Source organism: Adiantum capillus-veneris, chromosome 9, assembly GCF_014529385.1.
Source record: "Adiantum capillus-veneris isolate H3 chromosome 9, ASM1452938v2, whole genome shotgun sequence".
NCBI lineage: Eukaryota > Viridiplantae > Streptophyta > Polypodiopsida > Polypodiales > Pteridaceae > Adiantum > Adiantum capillus-veneris.
The window spans coordinates 90,493,784-90,518,101 of record NC_140939.1 but is presented as its reverse complement, the minus strand read 5'-3'; the positions used below and the strand labels follow the sequence as shown (position 1 = coordinate 90,518,101).

At 42.8% G+C, this 24,318-nt stretch overlaps 1 protein-coding gene across 1 annotated transcript; it reads left to right on the top strand.

Moving 5' to 3' along the window:
* The first annotated feature begins 1,693 nt into the window (after nt 1-1,693).
* LOC147450790 (uncharacterized) lies at nt 1,694-23,315 on the top strand. Its single transcript, XM_086519824.1, has 16 exons — nt 1,694-1,812; nt 1,900-1,927; nt 2,137-3,002; nt 3,079-3,391; nt 4,197-4,343; nt 4,694-4,782; nt 4,863-4,955; nt 5,449-5,575; nt 5,670-5,734; nt 20,849-21,023; nt 21,149-21,334; nt 21,558-21,605; nt 22,254-22,391; nt 22,485-22,567; nt 22,644-22,759; nt 22,940-23,315. The coding sequence occupies exons 1-16, from the start codon at nt 1,709-1,711 to the stop codon at nt 23,038-23,040; spliced, it is 2,679 nt and encodes an 892-aa protein (XP_086375950.1). The 5' UTR covers nt 1,694-1,708; the 3' UTR covers nt 23,041-23,315.
* The last annotated feature ends 1,003 nt before the right edge of the window (nt 23,316-24,318 follow it).

Here is a 24,318-nt window from a genome sequence, read left to right as displayed (position 1 = left end):
ATGTATGGTATTCCTAATGGCTTCAAAAATAAAATTCACTACTTACATCGTGCAAGTACATAGTGTAAGGACACTTTACAAAGAAGAAAACACGAAAGGGAAAATAAAGGAGAAGCAAAACACAAATGCACCAATGTGAAGTCGACCACTTCTTTATATGGACACAAAAAGTCTTTTAACTTTCCACCTGTATATGTCTTTTTATTTCCTAAACTCACTCTTCACTTATGCAATTCACATGTTTTGAAAGGTTTTTTTTTTCAAGATTGGGGAGACCTAATGGAATGCATGGAGATTTAAACCAAGATGCAATATCGAGTTGGATTAGAATTTACTTGATACATACCAATAAAATTTGATAATAGGAGAAGGTGCACGTAGTGATGCATCATTCCCAAGGTCAAGGAGCATGATTCTGATTTCATCTCAATAAGTCACGTACACTATGTTCTTGTGATTGCGAAACATATGTAATTTAAAGAGTATTGTAAAGCATATACAATCTTGACAGCCAAGGGAGAAAGATCTAAACAATTGTAAACAAGCAATGACAAATTGATATCTCAAAAGACTTCCATTGATGGAGTAATTAAGAGACCATGATATTCTTTGCATTCATACAAATTATAAGATTAACAAGTCAAGGTGATATACGTACTGCAAGTGTCAACAGCCCCAATGCAATTGTCATCTATGACACCAATAGCTACAAAGCATACCATTGAGGATTGTACCTTTCGTAAAAGAATACAATTAAAACTCTTTGCATTTTGGGTCAAAATATTAAGGATTTATCGATTCTTATACTAAAACTTGTTCACTTTTACCGGTTTTCTTCTAGGCTAGCTAGGAAACTAGTTAGGATTTTGCAAGGTTAGTCGGTTTTCTTCTAGGCTAGCTAGGAAACTAGTTAGGATTTTGCAAGGTTAGTCATTGGTACCTCCTACTCGCTCTACTTTTAAAAAATTCTATTAGTTAAAAGATTCTTTCATCCTCACTTGTGGCCTCGCCCCCTCCTGTCACAGTCTTGCTTCTCACATCGCTCACGCAGCGTTGCTGCTAGCCCTGTCGCCTTCCCCCTACTAGCCTTGTTACTCCCTTCACCTATTACAGAGCAAGCTCCGCGTGAATTTCGAGGCATCGTCCCTGCCTGAAACAACATCTCAAAAACAACGCTTGAAGCCATTTTTACGCACGCTAACCTGGCGAGAGAGAGAGAGAGAGAGAGAGAGAGAGAGAGAGAGAGAGAGAGACTGCTGTGGTGACTTCACAGGCTGAGCCATGCGCGCGCGCTCACACACACACACACACACACACACACACACAGAGAGAGAGAGAGAGAGAGAGAGAGAGAGAGAGAGAGAGAGAGAGAGAGAGAGAGAGCCCTGCCTCTCGCCAAATTTTGCAATGCATAATTCCTCATGCAAACTGTAGTTCAGTGCTGATCGTTTTGTGATCTTAAATTCAGCTTTTGTCATGCAATGAGGTCCGGATCTCTCAACATTCGTCTGCTTATTTCCTTTTCAAAATGTGTTACACCTGCTCGGTAAAAAATATACTAAAGGCTTCTGTTCGCAGGGCCGGTTTTCTACGAATTTCACTGGGAAAAATTAACTTGTGGGTGGCAAGTGCTCCCTTACAAATCCACGGGGAGAAATTAACGTGGAGACCACCTTAAAAGTTAAAACCCAGATTTCTGATATCGTAAATGTTTCTCTCTCACGGTGGTAGAGCGCCATTGTTCCTCCTGTCGAAGGTGGATTCAAAGTTCAAACGTCGTACTGAAAGAAATTGTCATTTGCGTCTTCCGAAGTTCCGCGCCGTGCTACATACTTCATCTTCTTCGCAACCTCGCCATCGCTTCAGATAAAGTTTCTGGCGGTTCGTCTAATGCTGTAGAGCAGGCTTCTTTTGCTTGAGTCATCTGGTAAGCACATCGAATTCTTTGTATTGTACTTTCAGGAGATCCTCAAATGCTGCAATTCTTCCTCACCCTCTCAATTTTGAGCATAATCCAACAACCGAACTATAAGCTCTTGCTTATCACTTGAAAGCTGTGTATACACGTCTTTCTGTTTCCATCGGCAGCATTTGGCACATCTGATTCATATTATCGCTGCAATCTTGATCATCAAGGTGAATGAGTTGTCTGGTAATGGTAAAAGCCTTCTGGAGCTTCTAGCTATGGCTTTCAGGCAGCTGCTTTCTCGCCGTCGTAAGGTACCCTCATCTGGTGTACATAACAAGATCCTCAATCAGCAGGTTTCCTCTAGCTCTTCTCGAGCATCTGGGTTTGCCAGTCAGCATCTACATGAAAGTGGTGTGATTTTCAGCAACGAAGATGAGTTACTAGAACATAGAACCTTAGGTTCTTCCAGTTTGGCAGGACCTCAAGGACAACATACCTCCAATGAGAACAGCACCAGACATAGCAGCAGAAGGTTGGGCAGTGAAGCCACCAGTTTTCTACAGCCTTTGTGCACAAATTTTGCTGCCTCATTTGAATTTGGAGACTTTAATAGGAAAAGGCACCCTTCTTCATATCATGGATTTGGATTTTCAGCAGGATCAGCTTCACCTTTATCTACAGCTGATGTCTTATCAAACTTCTTAGGCTATAGAGGGATATATAATGCAGAGTCAAATGTGCAAAACACATTGGCTACTCATGTTGCCAGAGTCCTGGTAAGAGGGAGCTCTGGTGCTCCGAGGATTTCGCATTATTACTTGTTCAGACAACAAACTTTTTCTACTGCATCATCTTCATCAACTGCTGCGCAATACCAAGATGTGGAGACTGATACTGAACAAGCCAAGAAGCCAAAACCCCTTGAACCGTCTCCTGAGGAATGTGATCAAGCGGTGGAAGGCTTGAGCTCTGCGAAAGCCAAGGCTAAAAAGGTGCAAGAAGTGCAAAGCAAAGGTGTTGGAATCTTGAAGAAAATCTGGACTGGATTGCTGGGAGTTGGGCCAGCTTTAAGGGCAATTGCAGCAATGAGCAGGTAGGCCATGAATTTATTGACTGTGAACTTTACTGCTGCAAGCATAAGTGATGTACTTAAGGGCCTTGATTTTTAGGGAGGATTGGGCTAAAAAGTTGGCCCATTGGAGGGAAGAGTTTCGGGATACATTGAAACATTATTGGGTAGGTACGAAGCTTCTATGGGCAGATATCAGGATTTCTTCGAGACTGCTGCTCAAGCTTGCAAGCGGCAAGAGCCTAACAAGACGAGAAAGACAACAGCTCACAAGGACAACTGCAGACATATTTCGTCTTGTTCCATTTGCAGTGTTTGTCATTGTCCCTTTTATGGAGTTCCTGCTTCCAGTTTTTTTGAAGCTGTTCCCAAACATGCTTCCGTCAACTTTCCAGGACAAAATGAAGGAACAAGTGGGTTTTCTTTTCTTCATAAAACAATACGTAAATTTCCCCGCGTATAGCTGTCGCCTAACATGCATATAGCCTAACAATGTGTATCGTGCTGGCTTTTTTAGCATCAAATTTGTGTGTCATGACCATAATATAAGAGGTTATTGCCTGCCAAGGTGATCATGTGAGTCGGATATTCTGCAACAGCTTCATTACTTGATGTTGCTTTTCAATTTTTTATACTACATTTCATGGTTTGTGTGGGCTCCTCCCAGCTGTATTGAATTTGATACCTGTCCCATGTGGTCTATTCATCATTTTATTTTCAATTGGGATCTAGTAATTTTACTTTCAGTATGGACCAAATCTCTTTAATAGGGGAGTCTAGTCTTCAACCCTCCACTCTTTGCCACATTATTTTGTCGGGTTTTAGCTGCCTTTGGGAGATCATAAGTAGGAGGTGAGCAGTGAGCAAAATAAAGGGCTAGGGCTAATGGTTGTTCTCTAAGAAAACATCAAATGGCCAAGCTATGCTAATTGCTCTTTATGGAGGACTGAACGCGCTCAAATGAGATGCAAGTCACTTCTATATTAAGGCAGATGAGGCAAGTCTTTACAGACTCGAGCTAGACCTTTAGGAAAACTGCAAATAATGGGTTTTCTATTTATTTATGAGAGAGAGGGTGGGTGAGGTTTTTGTCATTAGTGCGCAAGGCATAAAGAGGAAGAACTCGAAAAGGAAACTTGATAATGTTTGAGAAGATTTTCTACACATGAGAACTTTGTTCTGTTCATTATTGAGGTTTTGTGCTTCATACTCGGACAGGAAAAGCTGAAGCGAAAGCTGAATGCAAGAATAGAGTATGCAAAATTCTTGCAAGACACTGTTAAGGAGATGGCCAAAGAGATCAAGACCACAAGGAGTGGGGAAATTCAAAGGACTGCAGAGGATCTTGACCAGTTTATGAACAAGGTAATGTCTTATCTTTTTGACTACTTAAGGTGGTTATCAACCTTAAGTGACTTGTTTTCAAAGTTTCAGTAGTAAGCTTCTCTCGTTTGTGTTTCTTTAAAACATTTCTCATTTGTGTTTCTCATCAACCTTTTCTAAAAGCATTTCCAAGTAAATGCTGTTTTGTTTTTCTCTATTTAAAAAAAAAGAAACAAATAAAGTTTTTATTGATTGATTTTCTCTTCTTAATCTATTTTCTTGGGTGCGGCCTTTCTTTTGTTCTTGTCTAAGTGTTTTAGGCTATCTTATGTTTGTAAGTTCAGACTTTTCTGACCTTTTGAAAGTAATATTCTGTGACTGTTGCTGGACAGGTTCGTAGGGGAGAGGCAGTGCTGAATGATGACATTTTGGGTTTTGCTAAGCTTTTTAACGATGAACTCACATTGGATAATATAAGCAGGTGAAAGCAGGGATTTCGGTCTCTATATGATGCTGTTAAAAACTTCTTAAGCTTACCCCTGTTCCTTTGTGCAAGTACAGGCCAAGGCTGGTTAACATGTGCAAGTACATGAATATCAAACCCTATGGTACAGATGCATACCTTCGGCACATGCTGCGGTCTAAACTAGCTTGGTACATACCCTTGAGATCTTTTGAATGTCTAATGTATCAACAAAGCATGCGCTCATGCTGTGTAACTTATTAGCTCAAGTTAGATTCACATGAAAATATGTTTGTGGAGTCATGCCCCGAATCTTGTAAATCTCTGGATTATGTTATTTGGTATCTACTTGGGATATAATTGCAAGCCAGTAGTGACAGCAGGTGCAATTGATTGAGATTTTCCTGATTGTTCTGCCATATAACCCCATACTATTCATCCTTTCTGGTTTGAATGAAAAAATATCCCATGCATTCTATAGTATTGACAACTGCTGTCAACCACATATCAAACCTAGGTTAATACCACTCAATGCTCTATCAATTATCAGATGACATTGAAACAACAAGTACTTTTCTTCTAGGATTGTGTTGTGGTGCAACTGTGGTAGAAACAAGAACCTTTATTAGGGACTGTCCCGCTCATAGTGACATCTGTTATGGCAATGGCTCTTGTTTGAACCAGGATAAAGCAAGATGACAGAATGATCCAGTTTGAAGGAGTTGAATCACTTTCAGAAGCAGAGCTACGGCAAGCATGTAGGGAGCGAGGAATGTTGGGCCTACTGTCTGTGGAAGAAATGAGAAAACAGGCTGGTGTTGTTTTTAGTCTTTTTTAGGTAGCTTCACAGGGAAGTGCACTTCAAATCCGTTGATATCTCATGTTTCTTTGTATGCTTGTTGCAGTTAAAAGACTGGCTGGATCTCTCCCTGAATCATTCTGTTCCATCGTCATTACTTCTTCTTTCAAGGTTGGTGTTCCTTAGAAGACTACACTCACTTCGTGAAGTTATACTAACTCCTGGAAGATTTTATGTGAAAATCCGAGAAGGTAGTCCTGGATCTTTTTTTGTTTACAGTATTTGAACTTTTGCAAGTGCTTGACATAAATGCCGAAGAGCGAAGCTAGGTATACTCTCATTTATTCAATCAATTTTAAAGGAGGGGGTGTGCCGGTACGGAGAGCGAGAGGGAGAGGAGAGAGGACAATGTGAGTGGGGTGGAGCTCCTGCAGCAAAACCAAGATCTGCAGCTCCTTATTGCTTAGTGGTTTTTTTTTTAAAAGAATGGTAATGGTTAGTAATTGGAAGTGTTGGGCGGTTGGACATGTCCCGACACGTTGGCCTTTTAATCCAATAGTCTCTCACTTCAAGGCTAATGTGCCTTTAAGCAATTTAAGCAAGCTATGGACATATGTACAAGAATGATAATGGTTAGTAATGGGAAGTGTTGGGCGGTTGGACATGTCCCGACATATTGGCCTTTTAATCTAATAATCTCTCACTTCAAGGCTAATGTGCCTTTAAGCAAGCTATGGACACATGTACATGGTATGTAGAGTTTGGATCTCTATCCAATGCCCATAAGCACTCGACAGGGTACAAAATTCTCGGAGGGTAGACCTTTGGCTAGTAGAGCAACAGAGTTTTTATCTGTGTGAATCTTGACAAGCTCTATGCGCTTGTCCTTAAGCACCTCATGAATGAAGTGATACTAACACATTGGATTTTGTGCTAGTTGGATTGCACTCTAACTATTGCAATGCAAAACTTAAACCTATAATTTCTTTCCTGTTATGTGATGTGGCAACATATTCTGCATCTATGGTAGAATGAGACTTATTCTAGTGAATGTACATTGTAAAGTCGTAACGTGTCGTAGACCTTTTACTGTCCACATTCCGTGCATATGCGTCTCTGTTTCCAAAGCATATGCACAACTCTTTTGTACCAATTAAATATTTTCATCACACCCTTCATTGCATCCCAATGCTTCTTCCCAAGATTCCATAACTCTACTCACGACTTCCATTGCAAATGCAATGTCTAGAGTCAATCATGACGTTCATCACAGAACCAGCAATAGATGCATAAGGAATGTTGACCACCTTAGCCTTTTTCTTATCAGATTTGTGACAATCCTCTTGGTTCAGTTTCACATATGGAGGCAATGGAGTAGATAATGGCTTCCCCCCTCCATGTTAAAGCGCGTTAGTACAGGGCAAATGGATTCTTGTTTTGTGACAAGTAAAGAAACCTCTCTAACCTTTTTTACTTAATGCGCATGGCAAGAATATGGTTTACTTTACCCAAATTTTTCATGTCAAAGTTCTCATGCAACTTCGACTTAATATATCTACCTCAAAACTGCTACATTGTGCTAATTTTTCCGATTTAATGTTTCTTGCAGTGCTAGGCTTCATTATGGCTGAGTCTGCCCTTGATCTCCGGGGTTATGACAGAAACTCAGTACGCTGAATTATGTGTTGATTTATGCTCATGTGTGAAGTCGCGGAGCGGAGCTTAGATCGACTCACACACACACACACACACACACACACACACACACACACACACACACAGACAGACAGAGAGCTTACACAGTACGCAGAGAATTCGTTGAAGGATTATCTCCCAAATCTTATTATTCACACAAGTATAAGTGAGTATATACAAAGAGTTAGTGATAAGCGAGTTAGGCGGGCGACCGGCCATATCCGTATAAGAGGTCACTTGGGCTTTAATCCCAACAACCTCCCACTTAAAGTCCAATGTGGCACTTTAAGTAACTGTAAATCTATGAACATAAATGTACAAAGATTTACATGGCTGCCATCTATCCAATACCCAATAACTCACGACAATGCACAAAGCCCTCTCTTGGAAGTCCCGTTGTGAGTAGATCAGCAGGATTGTCCTTGGTGTGGATCTTCATTAGTTGTATCTGCTTGTCTTCAAGTACTTCCCTAATGAAGTGATATTTCACATCAATGTGCTTAGTCTTCGAATGGAACAATGGATTCTTTGCCAATTGTATAGCACTTTGACTATCACAATATAACTCTGGCATATCTACTTTGATTCCCAAGTCTGCTATCAATCTACCAAGCCAAATAGCTTATTTGCATGCCTCATTTGCTGCAACATACTCAGCTTCTGTAGTAGACTGCGTAATACAATCTTGTAATCGAGATCGCCATGATATGGCACCTCCAGCCAATGTAAAGACATAGCCTGATGTAGATCTCCTCTTATCCAAGACTCCTGCATAATCTAAGTCAGTGTATCCTCTGACACTCAAATCCTGACTACCATAGCATATGCGGATACTCTTTGTATGTTTTAAATATCTCATGATACCTTTCACTACCTCCCAATGTTTCTTGCCGGGATTTGACATATATCTGTTAACCACTCCCACTGCAAATGCAATATCCGGACGTGTAGCAATCATTGCATACATCAAACTTTCACATGCAGACGCATACGGCACCGTATCCATTTCAACCTTTTCCACCTCAGACTGTGGGCAATCTTGGTTGCTTAGTTTCACATATGACGGCAATGGTGTCATCAATGCCTTTCCCCTATCCATATGGAAACGTTGCAACACCTTGTCAATATACTCTTCCTGAGATAAGTAAAGCATCTTCATTGACCTATCTTGCTGGATACGTATACCCAGTATATGACTTGCCTCACCCATGTCTTTCAAGTCAAAAACCTTTGCCATTTTTGACTTAAGAGCTGAAATTTCTGCCATTTGTCTACCAGCAAGTAACATGTCATCCACATACAAGATGAGGATTATCAAGCTACCATCCTTAGCTTGTTGAGTATACAGGCAATGATCTGTCTCACTTCTCTTGTATCCTTGAGAAAGCATAAATTGGTGAAACTTCTTGTACCAGTCTCTTGGTGCCTGTTTCAAGCCATAGAGACTCTTTCTCAAACGACATACCAATTTCTCTTTGCCTTTCTCAACATACGCTTCTGGCTGTTGCATATAAACCTCCTCATGCAAATCTCCATGAAGAAATGCCGTTTTCACATCCATCTGATGTAAATGCAGATCATGTTTGGCAACCAAAGCAAGTACACTTCTCAATGTTGTCATCCTGACAACTGATGAAAAGACTTCATCAAAATCTATTCCGTGTTCTTGCTTAAAACCCTTAGCAACCAACCGTGCTTTGTATTTTGGCTGTCCATCATGAGGAGTAAGCTTATACCTGTAAACCCACTTACAAGGTAGAGCTTTCTTGCCCTCTGGCAATTGAACCAAATCTCACGTTTGATTCTTATGCAGAGCCGTCATCTCTGATTGCATGCCAACTGCCATTTTTTCGAGTCAACCACTTGTAATGCCTCCTTGTAACAGGATGGTTCTCCGCAATCCGTGAGCATGACATAATTTAGAGGTGGCACATAACGATCAGGTGGTTTGGAGGCACGCTCAGAACATCTCACCACAACTGATTCCGCCTCTCTAGCCACTATAGGCTGTTCCTGAGCTTGACCATGCTGTCTTGATGTGTTAGCACTAGGTCCATCTTCCTTGAAGACAACTCTTCTGATCTCCTGTGTCTTCTCTGGCTTAGCGTGATACTTGGCTTCATTGAAATGCACATCATTGCTACGAATAACTTTTCTGGACTCAGGATCCCAAAGCCGGTAACCCATCTCGCCTGATTCTCCGTAGCCAAGAAATATACACTTCCTGCTCTGTGGGTTCTAACTTATTCCTCAACTCCTTAGAAATATGGCTATAAGCTTCACAACCAAAGACTCTGAGATGCTTATACGAAGGTGCCTTGCTTGTCCATAGCATCTCGGCCACTTCACTCTTATCTAGAACCCTACTAGGAGACCTGTTGATCAAATGGACTGCTGTAGCCACTGTTTCCGTCCAAAATCCATCAGGCAACTCAGCATTTGACAACATGCTTCTGACCTTCTCTTGTATGGTCCTATTCATAGGTTCTGCAACTCCATTTTGTGAAGGATTGTATGGTGCAGTAAGTTCCCGCTTTATCCCTTTTGCTTCACAAAAGTCTTGGAAAGCCTTGGAAACGTACTCTCCACCATTGTCTGTCCTTAAGCATTTCAGCTTCTGACCACTCTGATTCTCCACAAGCTGCAAGAATGTCTTAAAGACCTTGAGCACCTCATCCTTGTGCTTCACAAAATAAACTTTGCAGAGCCGTCATCTCTGATACCAATTGAAGTCGCGGAGCGGAGCTTAGATCGACTCTCACACACACACACACACACACACACACACACACACACACATACACAGACAGAGAGCTTACACAATACGCAGAGAATTCGTTGGAGGGTTATCTCTCAAATCTTATTATTCACAAGTATAAGTGAGTATATACAAAGAGTTAGTGATAAACGAGTTACGTGGGCGGCCGGCCATATCCGTGGAAGAGGCCACTTGGGCTTTAATCCCAACAATGTGTGTGTGGGTGTGGTGTGTGTTGTGTTTGGGAGCATATGTAAGTACCTAGGTCTACACCCACTATTATTAGGCACTGACGACGTTAGTGGGGATGTCGTGTTTTTAGTCAATACTACGCATGGTGAGCTGATGGTTATATTGTCTTCTGGGTGACTACCATGGGTCTATACCTTGCACTTTCCTTAATAGGTGAATTTAGGCCTATCCTGGATTTATCTAGGTATATCTACCTCAAAACTGCTCTTCCCAGAGATGAGCATATCATCTGTTTATAGGATCAATACCCTCTGTAAGCTTTCTTTGTGTAAGGATGATCAACTTCTTCCACCTATACCCTTGAGACTTCATGAAAGCATCAAACTTATGATACCATTCCTATGGTGCCTGCTTTAGACTAGAAAGGCTTCTCTTAAGCTTACACACCAACTTCTCTTTGTCGCTCTCAACAAAACCTTGTGGTTGCTGCATGTAAATGTCCTCATGAAGATCACCGTATAAGAACGTTGTCTTAATATCTATTTAGACCAAATCCATGTCCCCTTTGGCAACCAAAGCCATAGTTATTGGGAAACATCTTCTACAGGGCTAGAACGTCGGAACGGCGTTCCGACAGGCTTCAGGTGCAGGGAACATCCCGAAACAGTTGGGCGTTCCAACAGGCAAGCAGTAACCAGAATGGCCGGTCGGGAACGGACCGGAGCGGCAGGGGACGCCTGGAACAGCGGGCAACGGTCAAGTAGCCTCCAACGGCCATAAACGGGCAGTTTCTAGGTGTGTCACAAGGCAGGCACCACGTGCCAATAGAAAAGAACAGACTGAGCAGACTTTTAGCACTTCAATAACAACAGAACTCTGAGAGAGAGAGAGAGAGAGAGAGAGAGAGAGAGAGAGAGAGAGAGAGAGAGAGAGAGAGAGAGAGAGAGAGACGACGCGCGACACGGAGTGGCGGAATTCCACCCTAGAGAGTATTGGCCCCAAACCTTGGCGCCCCTTTCGGTATTTCTTTATATTGCATCATCAAAGTACAAGCCGGTACTCCAGACTCTGCACCTTCGTACTGAAGCATGCCAGAGAATGAGTCCTAGCCTCATATTTAAAGGCCCTTGGCCTAAAAAGCAGTTTACATGAAAAGCTTTCAAACTCAAAAGCTTCTGGTCCAAAAAGCAATGCCAAAAGCTCCCATCGCAATTTACGGAAATCCGTACAGCCTGCCACGTCATCAGCCAGCGCAAAAACGCGGAATTTGTCTGTTGCCTTAGGGTTAGGGTTTTTGGCAGAAATTAGGGTTTGCAGGTTTTAGGGTTAGGGTTTTCAGAATTAGGGTTTGCAGCAATTAGGGTTTCTGGCAGAAATTAGGGTTTGCAGGTTTTAGGGTTAGGGTTTTCAGAATTAGGGTTTCAGCAATTAGGGTTTCCAGAATTAGGGTTTTTGGCAGAAATCAGGGTCAGGGTTTTCTGCACTCGGGCAACCACGTCATCACTCTGTGACACTTCTTCTGTTGCTTGTTCTTCTTAGGGTTTAGGCCCCTCGGCCGGTAGCTCCGTTCTTCAGTAGGTCGACACGTCAGCAGTTTGTTACATCTCCCCTTCTTTAAAGAGACTAATCGTCCGCGATTACAGCATATCTGCAAAACAATTCAAGTTAGTTCAAAAATTTCCGAGGGTCATTCCGAGGGACAATTAGTTTGCTCTTTTTATTAAGGAGTTAGCTTCTCCTTTCTGCTCTTTTGATCAAGGAGTTAGCTGCTCCTATCGGCTGTTTTGATCAAGGAGTTAGCTTCTCCTTTCGTCCAGATCGAAACTCTTGATATTCCGGCGTAGTAAAATTAGCCAATCACACCCAGACCTTACTGATCTTCCTCGGGTGTCTTGATGCACTAAAATTACATACCGAGGCAATCTCATCCAATTAGGAATATTCAGTAGTTGCCACATCACAATGCAACACAAATGCTTACATATGCATGTTACAAGACATAGAAACATAAAGCCGCCGATGAACACCCCCCCCCGCAAATAACCATCCAGGTCCGGGCCATGAGCTGTTCAACGACTCCCTCATCACTCCTCCCGCAAATAACCTAAAAAGGTCCGGGCCATGAGACATAGAGGCCTTTTACAACCAAACGCCCCCCAGACCGCAGCCTGCGTCGTTTGGAGGTGCTGAGAGTAACCACTGCTCAGACTTCTTAATACTCCTCCCGCATAACCATCCAGGTCCGGGCCGAGAGTTACAACAAACAATACTCCCCCCGTAAATAACCACAAGGGTACGGGCCATGAGTAAAACAACACTTTTCAATCATTCAATACGCCCCCCGCAAATAACCACAAGGGTCCGGGCCATGAGTATGAACAAGCATTCTCAAACATAATTTCTCACTACTCCACCCGGGAGTAAAATCACCAATCATTGAAACCAGTATTAAAACCAAAGTCAAACAATTCAAATCGGCACCAAGACAGGTTCAAAACAGATACCATCCATTTCAAACAAATTCCAAACAGGATCACCAAACAAGCTCAAACAGAACTCAAACTTAAAAAGGAATCTCGACATCAGTCGAGCTCGAAAGTCGACTGACTTTCCATCTTGAAACCTGCATCAAAAATTAAGGTTAGGTTTCTTCCATAAGGTTGTAGCCGAGCACGGCATGGTCCATCAGCTCTTGTATAGACAGTGTTTCTTTGGCGGCGATGGTAGTCCCAAGATAGCAATCACACTGGATCTCCTGCTTGTGAAGAGACATCTACTGGGAGATATCGAGAAATTCCAAGTTATAATCTGCTAGGGTTTCTATGGCAAGCTTTTCAGAATACCCCACTCTAATAGAAGTTGCACTCCGAAGGAAGATGTCAGAAACCATATAACTTCCGGCAAAAATTTTCTTGAAAGCTTGCCAAGTACTTGGAGAATGCTGCTTGGTAGGTGTAGACATCAACATCTGCATGGCACTGCTTCTGAGAAAAACAGTGACTTGAAACAAATCTGGATCCTTCTCTTGCAAGTGATCTTAACTGGCTTATGCCTTGTAAGACCCTGCGGTGAAGACGGGAGCATGTCCGATGCGCGATGAATAAGGGTGGGAGTGGCTAATAAGCCGAGGTTCGAGGGCGAAGATATCCTCGAATAAAGCTCTGTCTGCTCTTTTGTGGGACCGGTATGCTTTCAGAAAAGCACACGCCTGATGCTCTGATACCACTGTCACAAGGCGGGCACCACGTGCCAATAGAAAAGAACAGACTGAGCAGACTTTTAGCACTTCAATAACAACAGAACTCTGAGAGAGAGAGAGAGAGAGAGAGAGAGAGAGAGAGAGAGAGAGAGAGAGAGAGAGAGAGAGAGAGAGAGAGAGAGAGAGACGACACGCGACACGGAGTGGCGGAATTCCACCCTAGAGAGTATTGGCCCCAAACCTTGGCGCCCCTTTCGGTATTTCTTTATATTGCATCATCAAAGTACAAGCCGGTACTCCAGACTCTGCACCTTCGTACTGAAGCATGCCAGAGAATGAGTCCTAGCCTCATATTTAAAGGCCCTTGGCCTAAAAAGTAGTTTACATGAAAAGCTTTCAAACTCAAAAGCTTCTGGTCCAAAAAGCAGTTTACATAAAAAGTTTTCAAAAGCTTATGGTCCAAAAAGCAATGCCAAAAGCTCCCATCGCAATTTACGGAAATCCGTACAACCTGCCACGTCATCAGCCAGCGCAAAAACGCGGAATTTGTCTGTTGCCTTAGGGTTAGGGTTTTTGGCAGAAGTTAGGGTTTGCAGGTTTTAGGGTTAGGGTTTTCAGAATTAGGGTTTCTGGCAGAAATTAGGGTTTGCAGGTTTTAGGGTTAGGGTTTCCAGAATTAGGGTTTCTGGCAGAAATCAGGGTTAGGGTTTTCTGCACTCGGGCAACCACGTCATCACTCTGTGACACTTCTTCTGTTGCTTGTTCTTCTTAGGGTTTAGGCCCCTCGGCCGGTAGCTCCGTTCTTCAGTAGGTCGACACGTCAGCAGTTTGTTACATGTCTTTTTTCTAGCAGCCCTTATAAATTGCCCCCCCTCACCCCTTTCATTCACAAGTGAACATCTCTCAAGCCTCTCTCTCCCTTGCTAGCAAGCTCTCTTTCCCTTGCTCTCAAGCTCTACCCTCAAGCTCTCAAGCTCTCTCCCTTGGGCTTGCCCTCAAGGCCTCAAGCTCTCTCTCTCTCGGTCTCTACTCTCAAGAAGTGAAGCCTCCCTCTCAAGCTCTCACGGACTCACATAGTCAAGCCTCTCTCTCAAGTTCTCTCTCTCAAACCCTCAAGGATCAATCTCTCTCTTTCTTGGATAATCCAATTATCCATGGCCTCTTCTCCTCGTACAACCCCCTCCGTTCATTGGGCCAACACTCAAAAGGCAAAGGAATGGTCGTGGTGGGATGAAGTTACCTCAGAGGGCACCTTGTCGGCGACAGGAGGTTCTCGTGCATGGGCATGCAAGCTATGCTCTTACTCGCGGAAAGGGGGGCATGACAAAGTGAGGGCACACTTTCTTTGAGTGTCGGGACATGAGGTGAGATTTTGCACAACGTAACCATCGAGAAGAGGAATGAGCTTGAGGTAAAGGATCGGCAATTCAATCATAAAGCCAAGCCCACACGCAAAGGTATCGACCCAAAGACCTTCATTTTTCCTTCTTCTTCTCTACCCGGTGTTGGTGGCGGTGGACCTTCATCGGGTCCAATTCGTCGCCAAAGGACCCTTGCCACCTCTTGGGACCCAAAGTAGAAGGAAGAGGTGGATGCCGCCGTGGCCCGTTTCTTCTATCACGATCATATCCCATTTGTCGCGGGGAGGTATGCTTTATCGATCTTCTCTCTCATTTCTTCCATTATCGTCGCTTCTGTCACTATGATCTCTAAAGTTTAAACTATGAATAATCAATTACCATACTAACCTCTTCTACGTGCGATCGAAATAGGTCGGAGTATTGGAAAGTTATGGTGCAGCGGATAGGAGAGTACGGCACCGGCTATGTGCCGCCATCTTCAGAGGCTCTCCGAACCACTTTGCTCGATCGAGAGAAGGCAATCGTGGAGCAAGCAACACTCAATATTCAACGGCTTTGGGCAAAACATGGCGTTTCCCTTATTGCCGACGGGTAGACCGATACAAGGAAGAGATCTATCCATGGCCTCGTCGCATACTTCTCTCTGCAGAGTGGACAGCGGCCATAGAAACGATCGGTGAGCAACACGTGGTGGCCTTTGTCATAGATGGGGAGGCATCAAACAGGGCAGCAACAGCTACTGTAGAAGGCCACTATCTGCATGTGACAATGTGCTTTTGCATGGCACACTGCTTGAACAACCTTTTAAAAGACATCGGCAAGCTAGAATGGATCGCTCCAGTCATTGCTGATGCAGTGAAGATTGTTACTTTTATCAACAATCACAACTTGGTTCGGAGTGAGTACCTCAAGAGGTCGAGCGGCAAAGTGCTTCTAAAGTATTCAGACACCTGCTTTGCATTTAACTTTCTTCTTGTGTGCAGGCTGTCTAAATTTCAAAATGCGGTCTCACAGGTCTTCATCAGTGATGAGTTCACCACCTCCCCCTATGTAAAGACAGTTGCAGGGATTTTGTGCAAGGAGAAGGCAGAGGATCTTGAGTTCTGGAAGGAGCTCAAGAGTAGACGCACAGGTAAAACCGGTGGTTCATTTACTTTGAGTTCTGGATGGCATGGACCCTTGCATTGGCAAGGTTTATGAGGCAATGGACCACATGATTGAGCAGCTTGTACAGCTTGAGCCGAAAGCAGATCGATATGAGGAGATCCACCCGCTTTGTAGCTCGAGGTGGAATTCATATGCCTCTTCTTTACACGGGGGAGCGGACATGGTGGATCCAGAGTTCCAAGGTGCGGGGCAAGAGACAGATAGAGAAGTCATGAATCAATTTACATAGATCTTAAACAGATGGTTTTAGACAGAGATGACGACGCATTGTCAGAGATTAGTTGAGATAGTACAGAGAGATGCGGTGGTCATTTGGCAGTCCAGATGCTCAGATTGATCGCAGGAAGATAGGTTCAGTGGTACGGTGGGAGGACTATGGCTATGATGGCCCTGAGCTTCAGAGATTGGCGATCCGTATTCTCAGCCAGTCAGTTAGTACCTCATGCTTGGAGCAATTGTGGAGTACCTTTAGCCACATTGCTGCCAAGAAGAGGAATCGGCTTGGAGTGGAGAAGGCAAATAATCTTGTCTTTGTCAGCACAAATTTGAAAATGCTTTGCAAGAGTGCAGGTAAACAAACAGATCCTTTTACACAGTGGGAGATAGAGCAAGAGGCTTCTGAGATAGGTGGAGATATAGAGGCACTGACACCAGGTACTTCATCCATGGCTGAGGTCGAGCCGGGCATAGAGCTCGATGATGAGGAATGGGAGGATGTGCATGACGTACAACCGGCTACTACGAATTGGGGGCAGTGTAACAGGGAATGGGTAGAACACAACCCAAACGTTTCGAAACGGCGTTCCGGACGAGTCCTGTTTCCGAAACGGAGTCGAGAACAGAACCCGTTCTAGAACGAGGTGTAACCGGAACGGTGTCCTGAAATGGAGGAACATGGGGCAGAACGGGCAAAAGTAGGCATTTGGGGGTAAAAAAAGTAGGCTTTCGAGGGCAGATTTGGGGCTGTTTGGGGGACATATTTGGTGCAATTAGAGGGTAGATTTGGGGGTAGTTTAGGGGTTGTTTAGGAGTTTATTTGGGACTAAGCTGAATGGAGGTAATTCAAGCCTTACTTTAGTCGACGTTCTGGCCCCGTTCCCGTTCCCGTCCCGTTCCGGACCCTCTCGTTCCTGTTCCCCGTTTCCATTCCGGGTAACTATGATTGGAGGGAGCTTCTCAGGCTAGTGGCTCTTGAGTCTTGAGTCTTGAGACTTGAGAGTTGAGACTCCAGGACTTCCATAATCCATTGTCCTTACCTTTTTGTATTGCTGTTTGCCCTCATTTATGGTATTTGTCACCTTTGGTCTTTTGGTATTGTGGTTTGCCCCCCTTATAGTCTCATTATGGTATATGTCACCTTTGTCTTTTTGTAGCGCCTTGGCGGGCCTGCTAGCCAAAATTAAGCGAAAACTGTATTTTGCTCAATGTTATGGCTCAACTTTCAAAGTTTCAAGTCTTATCTCTGACTTCTACTCTTGCAATTATTTGAGAGCTCTAATCTGTAACTGCATGTGTTATTGTGTATGGGGATTGTGTCTGTTGTATATGTACCATGATCGCGGCGTCGCACATCCCAATCAAGTCATAATAAGGTTGAATGGTCTTCAAATCATGTTTTTTGTGGGTATTAGGGTCAAAGGACTCTAGTACTACTTGTATTCAAACACATAAGGCTAAAAGTTGCATTATTTGGGTATTTTTTAAGCCTCCCATTCCGCGCCGTTCCTGTTCCGGACCCGTTTCTGTTCTCCCATTCCGCAAGGGGAGGGGTCGCCGTTCCCGTTCCGCGTTGCGGGTAACTATGACCAAAGCAAGTACTGTCTGCAAGGTAGTCATCTCAATAAGTGACGTAAAAACCTTGTCAAAGTCTATGCCTTGCTTTTGCTTGAAATCTTTGGCTTCGGATCGAGCAAGAGGTATTGGTCCCAACGACTGGCACCCCTTTCGGTATTTATTTTTATATTAATCTGTGTGCAAAGTACAAAGAGCCCGCGTGTGCTCACTCTCAATCTCTAAGCAAATCATCGCGCTACATGAGACAAAGGAGAAGGCAAGCTTTCCATTAACACTAGGTTTTTGTTTGAGCCACTTAAGTCGCTTGGCACCTCATTCTATAAAATTGGCTCTAAAACTGTCTATTTTTTAAGAAACCCTGAACATAGGATATTATTGAGGTCCCATGACATAGAGGAAAACTCTATTATATCATTTATCCCAAAAAAGTGTAAAATAAAAAAATGTAATTTTCTAAAAATAGTAAGAAGCCATAAAATTGACGTTTAAATTTAACAACATACATGTTTTTGATGCCTAAAACAAGATGACAATTTTTCTTCTAAAAATAGTATATGTATAGATTCTCATTGTATGCATCTCCATGTATTTTTCAAAAAAGTTTCAATGTGCTTTGAAGGTTTTAAAGGAGTTTACATTGGATATCAAAATTTTTGATATCATGGCTCTTAAAAAATAACAAATTTACATGAAATTATTTATTTCTAATTTTTTTCAACTCTCTACATGCCTTGAGTACAAGTCCCTGAAAGGTTTTGATGAGTTTTGTGGTAGTCTATGAGAACAAGAATTTATAAAAAAGTTGCTTATAGCCACAAAAGTGGCTCATGTTCACACAGCCCTAGTGTTAAAGCTCTAGACTTGCACCCGCTACTCTCTCTCACACACACACACACACACACACACACACACACACACACGCACACTGTAGGTCACTTGAAGCAAAAATCAGCCTCCTCTCTCAAACTTGGCGTCCCCTCTTCATGTTGGAAGTGGCAAATCTGCCTGGAGCCGCCATGTGTCTAGTTTGCCCCTTTTGAGTTAATTCTCTATTCCACTTACTTATAAAGTTGTGAATTTTCGAGTGGCCTAGATTTCATTTGGTGCACACAGGCTTCCATACTCATTAGAATTCAATGCTAACTGGCCCGACCAGTCCCAGACTGACCGACCTAGACTCCCGATGTGCGAAACGCGTTCGGCTGCAGCCGTTTCACACCATCTTCATTCTCAAGTGCTTGCCTCATTCTTTGTCACAATTTTAACGCCATTTGGAATACCTCCTAACTATGAATGTTCCCTTTCCGATGCTCTCGTCACCATAGCTATAGGAATTGGCCATTTTCAAGTCTCCGTTCCCATTCCAACTTCCTGTTCCGAATCTCTGTTTTGTGTTTCAAACATAAGTATTCATAGCAGGGAATGGCATTTCATACCCATTGCCGTTCCTCGTTCCCCGTTCCAGTTTTTGGTTCCGGGTAACTATGCCCGTCACCCACCCTATGACGCATCAGGAATGCCCATCACGTAGTCCTCTCTCACTGAACTTACGGTACAATCCCCTTCGCGATGTTCTTTGTCACCCATCCCATGACGCATCAGAGATGTCCGTTCTAGATGGTTGAATACTTCTTCTCGATGCTCTCTGTCACCCATCTGATGTGATGCATCGGAAGTACCCGTTCTTGGTGGCCCTACAGATATTCCTGCTCACAATGCTCCCGTCATTACTCTAAGTGACACACTAGAAATATCTGTACTCACATGCCCTAAGCGAGTAAAGCCCTCTCACTTATAAATCCAATAATTCATTTATAATTATTTTTCCAGATGTCTCAAGCGAGAAAACCCTCTCAGTTATAAATCCAATAACTCATTTAGAACTATATTTCCTTCAAATAAAGCTTATTTAGCAACAAGGGGGGAGAGAGAGATTTCCGTTTTCGGCCAGATGGGGGCCCCTCCTTTTCTTGCTTTATTTTGAATAAGTGGTTGCCCACTTAATAGCCACTCATTTAAAAAGTGGGGGACCTGTTCAAAAACTCATTAAAAACTTGTGAGCTGAAAACTGATGCTACACAGCACTCCCTAGGCGTCCTTGGATGCAACTTTATGCACAGATGCAATGCAGACATAGATTTCCTCGTGGGAAAGCATCTGCTTTCCTGGAAAGCACCTATAAACATCCGACTTTTATCCAAAGCTTCTCAGAACACATCTTTATTCATGTGCTTGCATCTTTACACGTAATTCTTACCCAGCTTGGATTTCCTCTGAGACCAATAGAGTATTCCCTATCTGATACTCCCATCAAAGGATGGGTGACGCATTGGGAATATCCGTTTCCCTGTCTTTCCCACCAAACTTACGGAACAACACCTTCGCAATGCTTAATGTCACCCATCATATGACACATCAGAGATGTCCGTTCTCGATGGCTTTTATCAGTTCTTTTAGATCTACAATTCCTAACTTAACAATTAAGTGCGCACATTAAAATATCCTAATTTCACTAAATAGAAATTACTCAAAAAATAAGAAAATAGTCCGTTTAGTAACACAAGAGACCTCTTGATAGAGTGTAAAAAACGCAGATCAGGACATAGTTACCCGGAATGGGGAACGGAAATGGGCATGAAATGCCACTCACTCACGTCTAAAGGAACGGGGATTCGAAAGGGGAAGTTGGAATGGGAATGGGGGATGGAGACCTTAATTTGCCTTAGTGATGAAAAGGTAGCACTTGAGCTATCAGTTTTAATGAAGCTATGATTGGCTTTGGATTTATCTGTACCACCAATCTTGTACTTTGTGAATCCATTGGAGATAGAAATAGTCGAGTAATCCCTCTACAGCCAGCATTCACATTAATTTTTTTTTGAGCAAAACTGAAATTGTATTAAAGAAGAAAGGAAAGTACAACTGTGGCCATCCATAGTCAACCAAGAACTACATGTTGGTACTCGTATTATCGCAATAGTTACAATATCAGCATACTGAGAAAAAGCTTCTGCTTTGACTATGGAGGTTAAAGTTACATTATGTTGTGTTTTTTCTTAAGAATGGTAACTGGTGGGTAAGATCATTTGAGGATAGGCTGACATTATCCACTTTTGTAGAGCATTCCTCGTCTCTGGAAAGGTGAAACCTGAGGAAGCTGTCCAGGCAACTCTTTCATCACTTCCTGATGAAGTTGTGGAATCTGTTGGGTTCATGACTCTTCCCAGTGAAGATGCACTCACAGAACGTACGCGCAAGTTGGAATATCTGCAGAAGCAAGAGGAGTTGATCAAGGTTGTGATCCTACCAATTCTAAAAAAGTTTAAAAACAAGTTCTGTTGTGACAGATGCTTAGGTCTTGTCATCTTTTCTTATTGAGAATTTCCTGATCTCTGAGACTACAGGATGTTTGTTGACAGGAAGAAACAGAGAAGGACAAAGTCGAGCAAGAGACATTGAAGGCAGAAGTTGAGTCTGGTGAGATCGATGGAGCACTGCACAAATTGAAAGCAGATACTGCACGAGAATTGGCTACTAAAAAAATTTCTGGACAACAAGACCTTTGCAAGCTTAGTAGTGCATTAGCAGTTTTAGCTTCTGCTTCTGTAAGTCTCTGTATCTGTTTTCTACTCAGAATAGTCTTGTCAAGTTATTGAGTCCGACATGATGTTAGTAGGGATCTAGGATTTAGTTAGAACTTTGCATGAGGGAGCTTATGGTTATTGTCTTGTAGAATTGCATCTTTCTTCATAGATGAATACATTTCATCTAGGTATACATGTAACTTTCTTACGATATGAAGTTGAATTTCGAATGTTGAATTGGCAGTCCGTAAGCAAGGAGCGTGCTGAGTTTTTGAGGCTCGTCAATAAGGAGGTATTGTACTTTGTCCTTTTGTGTGTGGGTTGGTACTTTTTCCAAGTTGTGTTTTGAAGTGAGTCAAAACATCTTAAGAACCATATTTGCTAAGTGATCCTCAAAAGCTTTCATGAAATGATGCCTGTGCACCAAAGTTCTCGTGTGTGCATGCGCGCGCGTGTGTGTGTGAATGGCTCTCGCCCTTTTTGGATCAGCTTTTGGGCACAGAGCATGCACTTTTCGGCATCACCAAAGTTCTCTTGATGCACCAGAGTGTACTTATTAAAGCATTCTGTCAAAAGATGCCCCACAATGTGTACCGATTGAAGAATTCTGTAAAGAGCCTCTGTTTAGATTCTTTTGTGTGCGGCTCTCCTCACGTGTACTTTTGGTCTGGCTTGAAGTTTTGGTAAGTGAGATGGAGAACTTTGCAGTTGTTAACAGATCAGAATCCTGGCATTGCCAAGGTTTCTCAAAGATACCTTGTGTCAACAAAACCCTTAGTGCCGTACCTCTGGTGAAGGGAGATGTATCTTAGACTGCTTGCTTGTCTGTCTGGCCGGAGATATTGTTATCTGTCAAACTTGTTATTAAGATGGACACAACGTCTATAAGAAAACGTTTGGAGCAGACGCTTAAGTACTCCATTATACTGTTGGACCACAGATTGCACTTTATAATGAGATGGTAAAAAAAGAGGGCAAGGAAGGTGAAGCTGAAGCACGAAAGGCGTACCAGGCAGCTCATGAAGACAGGGAGCGCTCAACTGCAGAAGCCAGAGTGTCAACAGCACTTGTTGAAAGGGTAAGACTCTCTGATTTTGGCGATCGTCGATCCTGTGATAACTAATCTAATGGACCTGAAGTGATTCTAACAGACAGAATTATTAAACTGCAGGTTGATGCGATGCTGCAAAAACTAGAGAAGGAGATAGATGATGTGGATGCTGAAATTGGGGATCGCTTGAAGCTTCTTGACAGGTCTGGTTGCACCTTTGCCAGTCATTATTATCACTCTGTACAGAAGAGTAACTAGATTTTTACTCTATGCAATCAGAGACCGTGATGGGAAGGTGACGGCTGAAGAGTTGGCTGCTGCAGCAATGTACCTCAAAGACACTCTTGGGCAGGAGCCTGTGAGGGAGCTCATTAGCAACTTAACCAAAGATAAAGGTACTTTTAGGGTTAGAAGTTTTTATGTAACTAGGATAAAGCTTCCTTATTGAAAGCCTAAACAGAGTACAAGAAATGTCTGCACTCATTGAGAGGGCCCAAATAGATATCAGATTTGGACTTTCTTTTCAACAATAAACGTAAACACTCATTAAATGTAAAAGCCCTTCAAAACTGCAGATGGAAAGATTCTTGTAGAAGACATTGTGAAGCTAGGGACTGTCCTGGATGAAGAGGACAAGGAGAATGAGACGGAAGATGAGACGAAGAAATTGCAATAGCAGGCTAAACCACCATCCCCTCATGTATAATGTATTTGCAATATGCATGAAATGTGACGGCGCCACTTTTGGTGAAGGCCTCCAATTCATACAAATAGCAGACACCTCTTGAGACATGAGATACCAATTTTTGCCTGCAGGTCGCAGTAAAGGTTTTGTTAAAGGTTACATAGTCCTTAAATCAAGGGGACTGCATTTATTTTTTGGTAAAGGCTGTATGCCCATATTGCGAGGATTCCCTCCATTTTTAGTAGCAATTTTGTGCTTTGTTATTATTGACGTCTATTTGTGTTAGCCTTTGAGCCACGCATGATGCGTAGATAGCATTTATTTGACAAGTATGAATATATGCAAAGCTCATCACAACACTCTAATGTTGCTCTGGTGTTACTGTGTAAAAATGGTTCAAATATTTGCATGTCAGGATTGTTTATCATTGGAATCAGCTTTCTTACTCCAAGCCCAGATGTTATTTCACAGGAAAAGAAACTCCATTGGGAACTCTATTAGGATTTTTGTGGAGTCTAAAACTGAGTAACTCTTAAGGTGCTGGAATAGACTCCCAAGGAAGAGTTGTTTTGTTGTGGCCCAGGCCAAGCAATGTGTAGATTGATAGAGGTCCACGTTGAGCATGGGTGTTTAAGGCTAGGGAAGGAGAACATAGAAGGTGCAAAATCATGCCTTTGTAGATCCCAACGTTTTGCATGGACTAAACCTTGCACAATTAAGAAAAAAGGTATTCCTCACGTGTGGCTGATATATGTGTGTGTGTGTGTGTGTGTGTGTGTGTGTGTGTGTGTGTGTGAGAGAGAGAGAGAGAGAGAGAGAGAGAGAGAGAGAGAGAGAGATGAAATGTTATATTAACGACTTCAAAAGGCCAAAGTGACCTATGAGACCAGAAAGTTACAATGTGGTGTATCTTATACAAAGTCAGATTAACAAAATAAATTAAACTAGGATAACAAAATATAAATATTGCGGAATCCTAAACTAAGTTGATAGGTGTGAAAGGTGAAAGGCGTGAAATGTGTGAACTAAGCAGTACAATGTGTAGACTATATGGGAGGGAAGTAGAGATCCATCTTCATAGAGATCCATCCTCATCTGCACTTTGAACGATGAAAAAGTATGGCTCGAATCCTTTGCTGTAGCCTCCTTCAAAATTGTGTAGCTCCTCTTCTCCATCGGGGTCGTCTAGATCTCCCTAGCTCCAATGCTCGGTCTATAAGAATGCCAGACTCAAGTGTTGCTCCAAAATAGATGCATACAACCGTGCCA